This window comes from Pelodiscus sinensis, chromosome 1 (genome assembly GCF_049634645.1).
Source record: "Pelodiscus sinensis isolate JC-2024 chromosome 1, ASM4963464v1, whole genome shotgun sequence".
Lineage (NCBI taxonomy): Eukaryota > Metazoa > Chordata > Testudines > Trionychidae > Pelodiscus > Pelodiscus sinensis.
Window position 1 is genome coordinate 60,929,752 of NC_134711.1, and position 14,836 is coordinate 60,944,587.

Here is a 14,836-nt window from a genome sequence, read left to right on the forward strand (position 1 = left end):
TTTCTGTAAAGGGAAATCATGTACTTACTAATCTATTAGAGTTCTTTGAAGGGGTTAACAAACATGCGGACAAGGGAGATCCAGTAGATATAGTATATTTAGATTTTCAGAAAGCCTTTGACAAAGTCCCTCACCAAAGGCTCTTGTGTAAATTACATTGTCATGGGATAAGAGGGAAGGTCCTTTCTTGGATTGAGAACTGGTTAAAAGCCAGGAAACAAAGAGTAGGAATAAATGGTAAATTTTCAGAATGGAGAGGGGTAACTAGTGGTGTCCCCCAAGGGTCAGTCCTAGGACCAATCCTATTCAACTTATTCATAAACGATCTAGAGAAAGGGGCAAGCAGTGAGGTAGTAAAGTTTGCGGATGATACTAAACTGTTTAAGATAGTCAAGACAGAAGCAGACTGTGAAGAACTTCAAAAAGATCTCACAAAACTGTGAGTGACTGGAAAACAAAATGGCAAATGAAATGTAATGTGGATAAGTGTAAAGTAATGCACGTTGGAAAAAATAACCCCAACTATATATATAATACGATGGGGAATAATTTGGCTATGACAAATCAGGAAAGAGATCTTGGAGTTATAGTAGATAGTTCTCTGAAAATGTCCACACAGTGTGCTGCAGTGGTCAAAAAGAAAAATAGTATGTTAGGAATTATTAAGAAAGGGATAGAAAATAAGACCCAGAATATCTCACTGCCCCTGTATAAAATTATGGTACGCCCACATCTTGAGTACTGTGTACAGATGCGGTCTCCTCACCTCAAAAAAGATATTTTGGCCTTGGAAAGGGTTCAGAAAAGGGTAACTAAAATGATCAGGGGTTTGGAACAGGTCCCATAAGAGGAGAGGCTAAAGCAACTGGGACTTTTCAGTTTGGAAAAGAGGAGACTGAGGGGGGATATGATAAAGGTATGTAAAATGATGAGTGGTGTGGAGAGGGGGAATAAAGAAAAGTTATTCATTAGTTCCCATAATATAAGGACTAGAGGACACCAAATGAAATTAATGGGTAGCAGGTTTAAAACTAATAAGAGAAAGTTCTTCACACAGCACATAGTCAACCTGTGGAACTCCTTGCCAGAGGAGGCTGTGAAGGCTAGAACTATAACAGAGTTTAAAGAGACGCTAGATAAAGTCATGGAGGTTAGGTCCATAAAAGGCTATTAGTCAGGAGGTAGGAATGGTGTCCCTGGAGACGGATGGCACGAGACAAATCGCTTGATCATTGTCTTTGGTCCACCCCCTCCGGGGCACCTGGCGCTGGCCACTGTTGGCAGACAGGCTACTGGGCTAGATGGACCTTTGGTCTGACCCAGTACGGCCATTCTTATGTTCTTATGCTTCTATTGAAAGGGCTCACACCTTCTGGGAAGCTGCTAAGGCACGAGCCCTTTAAATAGCAGGAGTTGAAGGAGCTCACAGTTCCTGTCCCTGCTGCTAATGAGTTGCCTGGGAGCCAAAAGGGAGGCACAAGCTCTTTCAACTCCTGCTATTTAAAGTACCTGCCCTTTCACCTGAAGCCTGCGACCACTTTGGAAATTTTTGAAGCAGCCCCCTCCTTCAAAAATGATTGCTCACCCCTGATTTAGAGGAAGTAACATTTCCTATGATATTCCTATCTCTAAGATTCCTTGTATCTTTGATTGAAGTTGAGCGTTTCTTTACAAAATTTTCTGCCTGACTTCATAGGTTGTGTATTAGCTTATAGTCACAGATGCACTTCAGAGCATGGTATGTATGTCATCCCTGTGTTTGAACTATGCTAATGTTTCAAGAATACATCTGGATGCCAGCAGTTCATGAAACCACCCCAAAGAGCCAACAGAAAGAGAAATTCTACAAGATTTCTCTTGCAGGTTTTCCAATAGATTGTTTCATCATGAAGTGTGTGGTATGGGCAGTTTGGGGTTGTGTTATCTTTTCAACTGATTCCCTGTCGATTACCATGTGGTGAAAGGGATGATGGATGCAATATACCTGGCCCTATATTTACCTGTTTTGCTGTTCAGATACTCCCTTATATTTGTATTGCTGACTCCTTTGTCTGTGGGGGATAGTGCTGTAAAATTAACAAGCACCCCCAGTTCTTTTTATGAATGGAGGACAGTCATATGGAGAATCTGCAGGAAATTATAGAGACCTTGGCTTTTACTTGCACAGAGTTCCCCTGGAAGTCAGTAGGAATTATACCTGAGTAACAGCTTCAGGAATGGACCCTCTATTTGAAGTTTAGAAAGCAGGTGTACTGCTTTTATTCTATGTAAATTGTTTTAACTCAGAAAAGACTTGCATCCTTTTTTTCTTCCTTCTGCGTTTGTTGTATCTAAAGGAAAATCACATCTGGCTAGCATTGGTGAGATCATAGCATTACATACCAGCATGTATAAACTGCTTTTATTTTAAAATAGGAATAGAATAATGCATCTTATTATCATGTTGTATCTGTTTTTAGGTTTGGCTGACCCTAGCAGATCACTACTTACATAGTATAGCAATTAACTGGGATAAAACTATGCGCTTCACTTTCAATGACCAAAGTAATCCTGATGATGACTCCATGGGTATTCAGATTGTAAAGGTAATTAGCATTTTCGCTAATATATTTGTGTGCCTACAATTTAATTTTTTAAATTTTCCCTGGAAAAGAAATAATTGTGTTTTTGGGAGGTATTGAATTTGTTTGTTTTTCTCTACTGCATTCCTGAAAGATACTTCTCTGTGGTCTTTTAGCCAAGTATTAACAGTTCCTGTGGGCATTCTTGCATATTAATTTGGTTAAAATTCACAACAATTATTTGTTTCAGTGCTGTTGCTATTGGTATACAATACATTTTGCCTGATTTCCACCTCTACCATGCCTGCTCTTCATAGAGAAGTAATGGAGAAAAAGGTTAATGAAAGACACATTTCAGTCTTGTTTGACTAGTGATGCCTTCTGCTTAGTTCCTTGCCTCCCAACATACAAAGTTGTGCCTAGAGATCCTCACACATAGTCCTATTTGGAGAATCCATTTGCTGCTTCATCCATGGTGCAGAAATGGTCACATCAACCTGCCTCTAAATCTTGCAGCTCTCCAGGCACATCCATGTAGAAATCCTGCACCTTTACAACTCAGTCCCTTAAAAATCTCCAGTCTCTGGTCCTGTGCTACCCTAGCAGCAGTTGGGAGGGCTGTATGGAAAAGACAGTATATCCTGGGACTGGATATTACATTTATTCAAAATCTGTGGAGCTGGTTGGAAAACAGCCCCAGTGGCCTATCTAATTTCCAGCCTTTCCCCAATTCATATACCTGGCTCAATGAAGAAACCTGAGGGGGTGGTTCTGGGGAGGAAACTGAGTCCTCTCTTTTATTTGGAAGAGGGGGGAGATCTGTGCATAGAGGGCGCACACTGTGCCCAAATGTTGGGGGCACAATACGAGCCAACATTGGAGAAAGATTTTTTGCAAAATACTTTTGTTAGCTTCAACTAGCAGAGAGACAACCAGTTGTCATAGGGTAATTCATCTGTTCCTTCAGTAAACTGCATTTATTTGCATTCTCTCAATTTTACACTGTATTTTCAGTCATGCAAAGTTTATAGCCCAGAGTTGTTGTAGTTATGTTTGTAAATAAACTTTCTAGACCTCCTAGAGTTGATGTTATGGTATGGTATGTAAAGAGATGTTTTCTTGCTTGAGGATCATACTTGCTGAATTAATAATGGTCTAGCAAATTTCTGATTAAGAATTTGATAGACTTGTAGTCTATAAAGAAACTATTTGCTGGTACACAACTATACTGTGATGTAATAAGTTGATTGGGGGGAGAAATAGGTCAGTGGTTTGAGCATTGGCCTGCTAAACCCAGCATTGTGAATTCAATCCTTGAGGGAGCCATGTAGGGATCTGGGGCAAATCTGTCAGGGATGGTACTTGGTCCTGTCATGAGGGCAGGGGACTGGACTCCATGACCTCTCAAGGTCCCTTCCAGCTCTGAGATAGGATCATCTTGACACTTAGCCTACAGTAGTGAAATACTGTTTCCCACACTCTGTATGTGTTTCAGTTATGTCATTTCCTTTAAAAATAGGAACCAGTTTTAGGAAGAGAACAGCATAGTTCAAATTACGGTTTACATAGCTCTAGTGTGGGGGTGGGAAACCTTTTCGGTTGGGAGCCACATCGAAATCAGTTGTGAAAAGCTGTGGTCCCTGACTGAGGAGAAAGACATTCTCCTCACACACCAGAGCCTAGGAAGGCCCAGGCTAGTAGATTTTTTGTGCTCCAGCTCTATGGTGGAGCAGCGGGGAGGCTGGAATGCCAGTGCAGGCTCCCCAGTGCTGGGGGCCATGAGCCTCAGGGGGCTGATCCAGGCAAGCTGGGGATTGCATCTGCCCCCCCAGGCATGAAATTCCCCACCCCAGCTCTAGTGTCTTCAGCTTACTCTGTTTTACATTGATTGTTTCATGAAAAGAATATTTTCTAAATTTCATTTTTGCTGTAGCACCAGTTTACATAAGTGATAATGCTTATATTTCTGAATATTTGCTTGAAAAATGGTACCCAGGGTTGGTAACTCTAAATTATACATATTGCCAGTACACTGCCTTATTAAAAATTAAAAGTGCTGTACATGTTTGTACCTTTCACTCACAAATGAGTTACAACCTCTAGAACAATGCCCTTTTTGCAGGCATAAAAAATGAGTCTGGGAACATTTTTGCAACCTGATACACAAGAGCCTCATTTTCTCTTTGCACGTCAAAAAGGGCGTTGGCTTTATTAATTTACTAACACAAAGTGCAATTACAAAGAATGCACTAATGTTTAAAGGACTAATGGTTCACTCAAGCACATGGTAAAAAAGTCTTTAGAAAATAGTATGTATAACAGCATAACATTTATATTCAGCTATAGAACAGAACTTGAAATTGCAGCTGCTAATTTTAATGTTAGTTGCCTGTAACCACCCACTCTGGTGCCTTGTTCATACTTTATAGTGGCAACAAATCGTGATATTCCATTGACTGAAATTCACATTGTAATTCTTTCTCTGTGCCAAGAAGTGTTTGGAAAAAAAAGAGAGATGTAACATTTCTCTTTTAGGTTTCTGGTTAAGGTATGGTAACAGCTTTTTTCTGGGTGTGATAATTTTTCAGAAGTAAACAGTACTTTACAAATGAGAATGTTCAAAAATAATTTTGCAGCTATTTATGTTTTTAACTCTTTGAACATAGCTTGTAACCTATTGATATTTCAGGAACAGTCATATACTAATCTCTCTTTTGGTAATTTATTTATCTATGACAGCTTTATCTGCACCATCTGGATTACAGAATAGTCTTTTCTATACCCCATTTTCCTGCTCTGTTTGTTGGGAACAAGGAAGTCAAGTGAACAGATGGCTCATCTCTTGCCCGAACTTGGGGCTTTCCTGGATTCCAGCCCTTCATTCAAATGATGGCATTCTTTCAAAAGCTAACATTTTAAAATAAATGTGTCTTCAAACAGTAGGAACATAATTATGTGTGTGCAGATTGGGGGAGACGTGAAGTAAGGGAGTGAAATACAAAAACATCTCAAATATCTTTCCTATTTTAGGATCTTCATCGAACAGGCTGCAGTTCTTACTGTGGGCAGGAGGCAGAGCAGGACCGAGTTGTATTGAAACGAGTTCTGCTGGCTTATGCTAGATGGAACAAATCAGTTGGATATTGCCAAGGCTTTAATATACTAGCTGCACTCATCTTAGAAGTAATGGAAGGCAATGAAGGGGATGCCCTGAAAGTGAGTAAAACTGTGCCATATTTCTAACTCTTATGATAGTGAGGATTACATTGAAAAGTGAACTTAATGTAAACAGGGCATAAGTTTGCAGACAGCCTAAAACAGCTCACAGAAAACTGATCCATTTCAGTGGGTCATACTTTATTTTAACTCAAAGGTGACAGTTTAAATGTCACCCCTGTTAATGCCCACTGATGACCATTTTTGCAAAAGACCCAGATAATGGGTAAAATCCTGACCCCAATTAAGCCAGTGGCAAAATTCCCATTGACTTCAGTGGAACCAGAATCCAGATCTGGCTCCAAAGTCCCAACTTTCCCTCTTCCCAAGCAGTCCAAACCTCCAGCTTTCCTTGACAGTTTCCATGAGGAATTTGTGTGCTGTCAGTCCAAAAATCTGCAGCATTTTGAAACAGAGTATGAGATCAGCATAAAGTAAGTGTGATTGAATATCAAAATAATCAGTCTGGGGGCTGCTGTACTGTGTGTTATTCATTTTCATGTTAAATTGTTTAGAACCCTCTCATTTTAATTTAAAGCTACCCATGCTATATTTCCAGAATGCCATAGAATCCAGGGACCAAACCACAGAACTGAGGCCTGTCTTGCTACAGCGCACCAGGACCAAGATTTGCCTGTGTTATGCATGGCCTTCCTAAAGTACAGCTTGTTCATCTACATGAGGAGTTTATTACGGGGATTGAATTGTTAAAGGAGATCATGACTTTCTCACAGATACTAACATGTTTATCTGGCTGTAGATATTATGTAAGACGTAGAAACTATGGGCAAAAATAACAGCTGTTAGAATCCAGAATGTATACATTTCTAGATAGATATCCAATTATTATAGGGAGGGCATTGTAACAATGGGAAATACATCATGGAGTAAAATTTGCCTTGTATAATTTTTACCCCTAAGTGATTTCATCAGTAATTCATAACTCCTTTATTTTATGACAACCATATGTTCTCTAGTTTATTAAGGGAGCAGCTCCTAAAACACTTCACTAGTTTAAGTAAGCATGTTAATGTTAACTCTCTGGTTCAATACAGAGCCAAACTGCTTATAAATAAAGTAAATGAAATTAACCTAACTAAAAGGATATGATAGATAAGTGCCATAGGCTGGTGCGGGGGGCGGGGGGGGGGGGGGGGGCGGGGAGGGACCTCAATCCAACACCCATGTGATTTTTATAAAGAGATTTTATAAAAACAGATTAAACAACATTGTTGGGAAGAGGAAAACATTACAAAATTGAACACTGTTGAGAAATATCCCAATTGTTTGAAAATCTACCACAGAGTCTACTATATGCTAATAAAGTAAATCACTGCTTTAAAAAAACCTCTTCCCTAAACACTTTAGATATCTATGAAGTAGGCAGAAGTGAATATTTAAGACTTACCAAAAGCTTTGTTGTCTTTCTAGCTGTCTTTCATGTCCAGAGTATTAGAAGCAATATCTTATGAAAATAAAACTCATTGTGCATGTGGCTATGTTAAATATAGTACTTTATGACTGAAGTAATAAGAAATTAGCATAATTGCAAATTTATTTATTACAGTTCTAATTACTATTATTAAATTACTTGTTCTAAAGGTTTGGGAACAGGATAAAGAAATAAAATAGTTTTTTTCAGAATGGAGAAAAAATCATAATGCAAACAGAAGATTAATAAATATATTTCTCAAAATACAATAATCTTAATTACATTGCAGAGAAAGAATAGAGATAATTCTGAGAATCATGAAGACAAAAATAATGCATTAGTTCAAAATAGATGAGTCATGATAATTTGCATATAACACTTTTTCTGTTAATTCTTTGAAATCCGTAGAAGTATAAAAAGTTCTAATAAATGCTTTAAAAGTTACAGGTGGGGAAGACAGTCATTCAGAGCAAAAACTTCTTATATGTTATATTTCAGGTGCAGGTGGTGATATATCAGTCCTTTTAAATACTTGCATATAGCAGTTTTCATTGAGATGCAATTATATTTGTCTCATTTTGCAATCTTAAATATTTTACCATAATCAGTTGGTGATTTATTGTCAATATAGATATCTTCTTTGTATAATTAAACATATTTGTTAAGTTGTGTATTGTTATACTCAGTGATATTTTTTGTGACGATACGCACCGGTACAGCATACCAGCACCTTTTTTTGGGAGCACTTGTGCCGTGCTGCTTTCCCCCAGTACAGCCCCTTGCCAGTCCTGGAGCACTCTCGCCACTTTCCCCTGGCACAGCTCCCAGCCGGCCCTGGGCGCACTCACTCCCTGCCGCTTTCCCCTGACACAGCCCCGAGCCTGACTGTCTCCTTCTGTGGGAAATGCAAGATGAAACTCAATTTAGTATGTTTTCATGTATTCATTCTTTAAAATCAAAGTAATAAATGGCGTATACAAATGTCTTATTATACTGCTCAAGTTTATTACCTTGATGAAGTGCAAGATGAAGTGCACTGTACAATAACATCATGCCAGGTAAAATGCAAAAATGGTGCTATTTAAAGAGCAGCGTTGCCACATATTTTGCCAGTAATTTAGATGCTGAATTGGATAGCAAGTCTTCCATTTGTGACCTGTAAACTGCACAGATTGGATTGGAGAATTTCCTACATAATTCAGAGCATCTCACATACAACAACAGAAGTATCGAAAATTAGCTTTGATTAACAAAATAATACTTCCATTCTGGTGTGATTTGGCTTCTATAAGATTTTGATCCTTTATATCCTGTTATTTTTTGAAGTTATCCAGACTCCTCCATTAGCAGTGCAAGTTAGTTGAAGAGTTGACACTTAGGAACCAATCCTGCTAGTGCTCTGCACCTCGAATGTCTATGGATGTTTAAAGTGATGTTGCCGTCTTTCATTATAAAATACTGAATTAAACATCAGACACTTAAAGCACATCTTGCCATGGTATCTAAATTATAGCTCAGTGGAATAGAACATACTTGTGCATTTTATATTTATTTTAGAAGTTTTTGCTATTCTTGGAAGATCATTTGCTCTCCTCATCAACCCTACATGACTACTTGATCTTTTTCTCACAGATCATGATTTACCTGATTGATAAAGTACTGCCTGATAGCTATTTTGTCAATAATCTTCGTGCATTGTCAGTGGATATGGCTGTTTTCCGAGATCTTTTGAGAATGAAACTTCCTGAACTGTCCCAGCACTTGGACATGCTTCAGAGAGCTGCTAACAAGGAAAGTAAAGGTGGGTTCAACAAAAATGGCATTGAGCTGTTTTTCACATTTGACTCATTGAGCATCCATTTTAAAAACAACAATGGTTTAAATATATATGTATATATTCAAACTTTGAGAACAACATTTTTAAAAATGCATAAGGATACAGTTGAACTTTCACTAATTGACTAACATAGTTAACATGGCAGGAAAAGGTTCTTACACTGGTGAATCTTGAACCAACAGCTCTTTCAGGTGATGCAAATCAGAGATTACTGTATAATCAGAGATTACCCATAAGTAGTTGTGGACATAATTGGGTTGACAATGCCATAAATTGTGTCTTTGGCAATACTAAATCACATAGCATTGTACAGAGGATGTCCTGAAAAGTTATCTGAATAATTGGATGGCCTTTGATGTCTTCTTCAGTTTCTTGGTGGAATCTGTATTTGAATTATATTGTTATTATGTGAAGACTAATTTCATGGCAGTGGGTTATGGCTGGTTATTGTTCTTCTGGCTAGATGCTAGTGACACAGACCATAAAATGTCCTTGAATCTGAGAAATGATCTTTGTTGTCTGAAAACAGCTCTGCACTCTGAGCTCTAAGGCATAACACTTATCCAAACATTATTTCCTAAACAAGACCAAGTTTTTTGTTGTTTTACATTCAAGTGCCTTTTGAGTTCTAAACCTGAAAATTTTGAAGGCCTTTGTAAAAAATGAGTCTTCTAGGAGATAATCTTGTGATTGATAGTATAAAAACAGCTAAACACAAAGACTTTAGTTCATGTTTCCTGGCATGGTTATAAAATAATTTTGAAGGGTGATGGGGAGCATCACTGGCCTTCTATAAATCAATCCCTATCTCCAAAATGCATATGAAACATGCTCCAAGCACAGGAACTTCAGAATTTCAAACTGAAGGCGTAGATCTTTCATGAAACTGCTAACAAAAAGGAACTCCAAATACATTACAAAGGCAAAGGCAGGACACTAGGATTTTAATACAACAGACAGGATTTAAAAGAACCACTCCTCATAGGGCAAGTAGGACAGTTACAATAGTCATCAGCTTCTGCAGAATTTAAGTGTTATTTTAAAAAAAATCTAGCTATTGTGATTGCAGGAGACAAAAAAAAATCTCTTCCAAATATTAATGAGTATTAACTATATGGTGCTGTCTTCTGGAATCTGCAGTCATCACCAGCATCTCTACTGCTGCTCAGATCATGTTTACACTACTTTTTATACTGGCAAAACTTATGTCACTCAAAGGTGTGAAAAAACACACCCCTTAGTAACAGAAACATTGATGGCACAAGTGACAGTGTACACTGTGAGGATGTTAAGAGGTGAGTAATTGGCCAGTCGTGTAGTCGATACAGTTTGTATTGACTATATGTTTAGTTGATAAGGGAAGGTGCTCTGTCCTGGCTCCTGTGGGATCCAGGAGCTACCCCGGCTACAGCTCTGCTGTTTAAATGTAGTAGGAGCCAGGCGCATAGGTAGCCTGGCTCCTACTACATTTAAAGGGCAAAGCTGCAATGGGGGTAGGTCCCAGACCCGGCATGAGCAACAACTGAGCAAGCCTAGGTTGGTCCCAGCTCATGCAGCAGGGTCCAGGACTGCTGTGGCTCTGCATTTGAAATGTAGTAAGAACCGCTCGGCTATTACTACATTTAAAATGCAGTGTCGCAGTGGGGGTAGCTCCCAGACTCGGTCTGAGCCGGGACTGAGCTGGGCTTGCTCAGTCCTGGCTTGTGCCAGGTCCAGCAGCCCCTGTCCGCCAGACATCCCAGCTGGACAGGGGCTGTTTCTTTCCTGGCAGACGGGTTGCTGCTTCAGGGCTTCCCGCTGGACCCGCTGCAGGCAGATGCTGCTTCGTGGCAGCCTCCCTTCTGTGCTGCTGCCTCTGATAGCTGGCTCCCCCTCAGCACCATCTCCTGCTTCCCCCCCCCCACCCTTGCTGCCTCTGATACAGTGGCAGCGGGAGGAGGGGAAGAATGCGAGTAGTTGACTCAGCTAGTCACTTACATCCCTGATACACAGTGCTATGTCAATGCTAAAGCTTCTCTTACCACCATAAGTACTGCTGCTCATTGGAGGTGGTTGAATTCTAACAGTGGAGCTCTCTCCTGTCAGCATAAAGTAGCTAAACAGGAGATCTTAGGGCAGTGCAGCTGTGTCGGTACAGCAGTGCCACTGTATCAACTATAAGGTCTGTAGTGTAAACACAGCCTCAGTTTTTCCTACGTTAGACTGACTCACCATGTCATTGTTCACTGCTGTTATTCAGAAGCCCGTGGACAGTTGCAGACTGAGAGAGCTTTGAGCAGCAGCAGTGGCCCTGGAACTACTGTCAGTCTTCAGAATGGAGCACTGCATCAGTACACACATAAAGTAATGTTGGGGAATAATGAACTGTGAATGACTGCCATATTAATTTTTCCATTTTAGGAGGCTATGAACCCCCACTTACAAATGTCTTCACAATGCAGTGGTTCCTGACCCTCTTTGCTACATGTCTTCCTAATCACACAGTTTTAAAGATCTGGGATTCAGTATTCTTTGAAGGTTCTGAAGTTATACTGAGAGTAGCACTGGCTATCTGGGCAAAGCTAGGCGAGTAAGTCATTTTTCTTTCTTTCTTCCTTTTTGTGCAATGCATGCAATATATATGGTTTTAATGTGTGTCATTTTTTGAAGTACAGATTACAAATGTAAACATGATATGGCCTTGCAGAAGACTTACTTTTAAAATAGATGTACAAAGTGGCAATATAGCTTTCTAAGTATAAAATGTACTCTAGGGAGTGATCTGGCAATGGCAAGAGGAGTGGTGTGATGACCTTATAGGTCTTTACCCTGTAAAATTTCTATAATTACTTACAGAATACTCTAGATTAAATCAACTGGATTTCTGGGCATAAAAGTTCCTTATCTGTACTACTTGAAAGAAACGTTAGATTCATAGGCCATAGGACTTCTCTGAATTAATTCTTGTTTAGCTAGAGCATATCTTTTAGGGGAAAAAAATCCAATCTTGATTTTAAAATTATAAGTGTTAGAGACTCTACTGCAGTCCTTGGTAAATTGTTCCAGTGGTTAGTTATCCTCATTGTTAAAATTTGTGCTTATTTTCAGGAAGAAACATATGTTGCTAAAGTGTAGTTACAGCAGTGTTCAGCTCTTTAAAAGGCTAAGCCCTGCCACTCCCCCACCCTCAGGCCAATTAGGGACTCGGGGTAGGGGAGTGCACAAAGTCTCCTGGCCCCCACAAGAGCATGCGGCCGCTAGAGAGACACGCCAGCTGTTTTAAAACAGCCACGTTTATCTCTAGCTGCTGCATGCCTTTGGGGGGCGGGAAGCTTTGCGCATTCCCCATCTCCAGGCCAATCGGGACTTGGGGGTGGGGAACATGCAAAGTCTCTTGCGACCTGTCCTTACCCTTCCAGGGGCATGCAGCAGCTAGAGACACGCCTGTGGTTTTAAAACTGATTGGTCTGGGGGTGGGAGAGCAGCAGGGTGGTCGTGGGCTGGATCCACCAGCTTGACAGGCCGAATCCGGCCCTCCGTGGGTCCTTTGCCCACTCCTGAGCTAGAGAGACGCGTCGGCTGTTTTAAAACAGCTGGTGTGTCTCTCTAGCTGCCGCCCGCTCTTGCAGGAACCAGGAGACTTCACGTACTCACTTACCCCCAAGCACTGATTGGACTGTGGCCAGGGAGAATGTGTGAGGACACCTAAAGGAAACTGTCAGCTGTTATAAAACAGCTGGGTTTCTCTCTAGGGGGCAGGGTGGAGGAAGTAGGGGGAAAACTTCCCATGCTCCCTTACCCCAGGACAATCAGGGTGAGGTGGGAAAGCACAAGAAGTCTCTTGGCCCCGCCCCTTCCAGGGTGGCCCCTTTTTAAAAATTATTGCCCATTCTGCCCTATCTAGTGCAATTGTCTGGTGAATGGGTATTAACCGACACATTTTCTGGAAACAATCTGAGGAAGTAATTGCTTTGAAGAACATTTTTAATCAAGATTTTATTAAGTATAATTTATAGATGGTGAGAAATCTGCAACCTGTCTCAATTTGTAAGGGAACAATTATTAAATACATATTTTATTTTCACTATAGATATTTACATTACAGAGGGCCACGTCTCCTTGGCATTAATGAGAGTTTTGCCACTGACTTAATTAGGAAATGTTAGCAAGAACAGGCCAACTATCTAATACTGTCAGCTGGAAAACTCTCTACTGGAGTCAGCAAGCAGCTGCATCCAGTTTTTTCCTCTGATACCCAGGAACCTGCCTTCCTAACAACTAACCATTCTCATTAATTTAAGATGAAAATATCCCCAGAGAATTTCTAAATTGCAAAATAAATTACCACTTAAAGCTTCAGAACCACAGGCAATTGCTTTTACATTATATTTGCTTTTGTATCTTGCATGTTTAATCTGAAAAATAATTATTTTTCTTTTATAACTAGCAAATGGTGACTAGTTAGCTAAGACTAGGGATGTTAATTAATGATTAATTTACTAGTCGATAGGCATTTCTGCATCCCTCCCTCTGGAGCTCTTGTACATTTCAAAGGGGGAAAGTGGAACTCCAGATGCAGCCCGAGGCCAGAGGGAAGTGCCACTGACTCCAGGTTGCAAGCAGGTGCCAGCTTTGAAATATACAAGAGTCCCCAGTGGGGTTTCTTGTGAATTTCAAAATGGAAGTGCCTGCATGGAGCCCGGGATCTATCAGAGGCAGCAAGGAGTGGGGAATCGACTAGTTGACTAGTCCTTAACATCCCTAATGTAGAACAGAGATAAGGAGAATGAAGTGGGTGTCGTCAATACCCAATGAGGGGAATATGCCGTAATTGAGATAGGAGATGACGGCTTGGTTGAGTTCTCGTTTGGCAGACAGACAGAGGGAGGAACAAACAGCAACATTTTGGCATGGCCTGGATATTGTCTCAGTTGCCAGCCATGAGGGCATGTCAGAATGGCAGGCTGAAATGGAGTTCTGAAAGTCAGGTTGTTGAAAGGCTGATCTGAGAATCATCAGCACAGATGTGGTAGAGAAGCTGCTTGAGAATGTGAAGTTTCATAGAGGGAGAAAAGGACTGGGCAAAGGACAGAATTCTGTGGGGCTTCCACAGAAAGAAATATCAAAGTGACTAGAGATGTAAAAGGAGAAGCAGGGAGGGACAGAATCACAGAAGCAAAATGGCCAGATTTCAAGGAGCAACCATATCAAAGGCAGCCAACAGATGAAAAAAGAGTAAAGTCCTGAGATTTGACTGTGGAGGGATTTTTAGTGGCAGAAGAAATTGGATTATAAGGTATCTAAAATGGAGCTGTGGGAGAGAAACATAAGGCAACAATTATATACGGCACATTGAGTGAATCTAGAGGTGAAGGGAAGGAAATGATTGTCTCTTTTCTCTTTGAGAATTGTTCACTCTCTGATAATAGCAACAGCAAAAGAAACACCTGGAAATAAAAGTGGAGTAATGTCAGCCTTTTGCATTCAAGTCTTCGGGAGCTCATAGAGATGATGTTTTAAAGAAGTGGAATGCTGCTTTTCTGGCCTCTGATTTTGTACAGAGATAGACAAGAATTATATATTTGGAAACCAAAGTAGCAGTTAAGCCGTGCTGTAATATCACACTCATATAATAACCATATAGTTATAAACACCATATGAACACACTTTCTATCTTTATTATTTTGCTCTGATTGGCCTTCCTTTCAGCTGAAGTGTCCTGACGTTTCAGTTAGAAGTAACAGCTCCAGATTCCTATGACAACTACCATACTTAGACACCCACAGAAGGTGACTCAAGTTTTCCTTCTAT

General features: G+C 40.2%; 1 protein-coding gene across 7 annotated transcripts in view; it reads left to right on the plus strand.

The window, feature by feature from the left end:
* Nucleotides 1-14,836, plus strand: part of TBC1D30 (TBC1 domain family member 30) — an 87,646-nt gene that overhangs the window by 48,383 nt on the left and 24,427 nt on the right. For all 7 annotated transcript variants that reach the window (XM_025188268.2, XM_025188266.2, XM_075931080.1 and 4 more), the window contains 4 exons: nt 2,460-2,585; nt 5,592-5,777; nt 8,842-9,010; nt 11,447-11,615. In XM_025188268.2, coding sequence (XP_025044053.2) covers nt 2,460-2,585; nt 5,592-5,777; nt 8,842-9,010; nt 11,447-11,615 — 650 coding nt within the window. The remainder of the gene's footprint in view (nt 1-2,459; nt 2,586-5,591; nt 5,778-8,841; nt 9,011-11,446; nt 11,616-14,836) is intronic.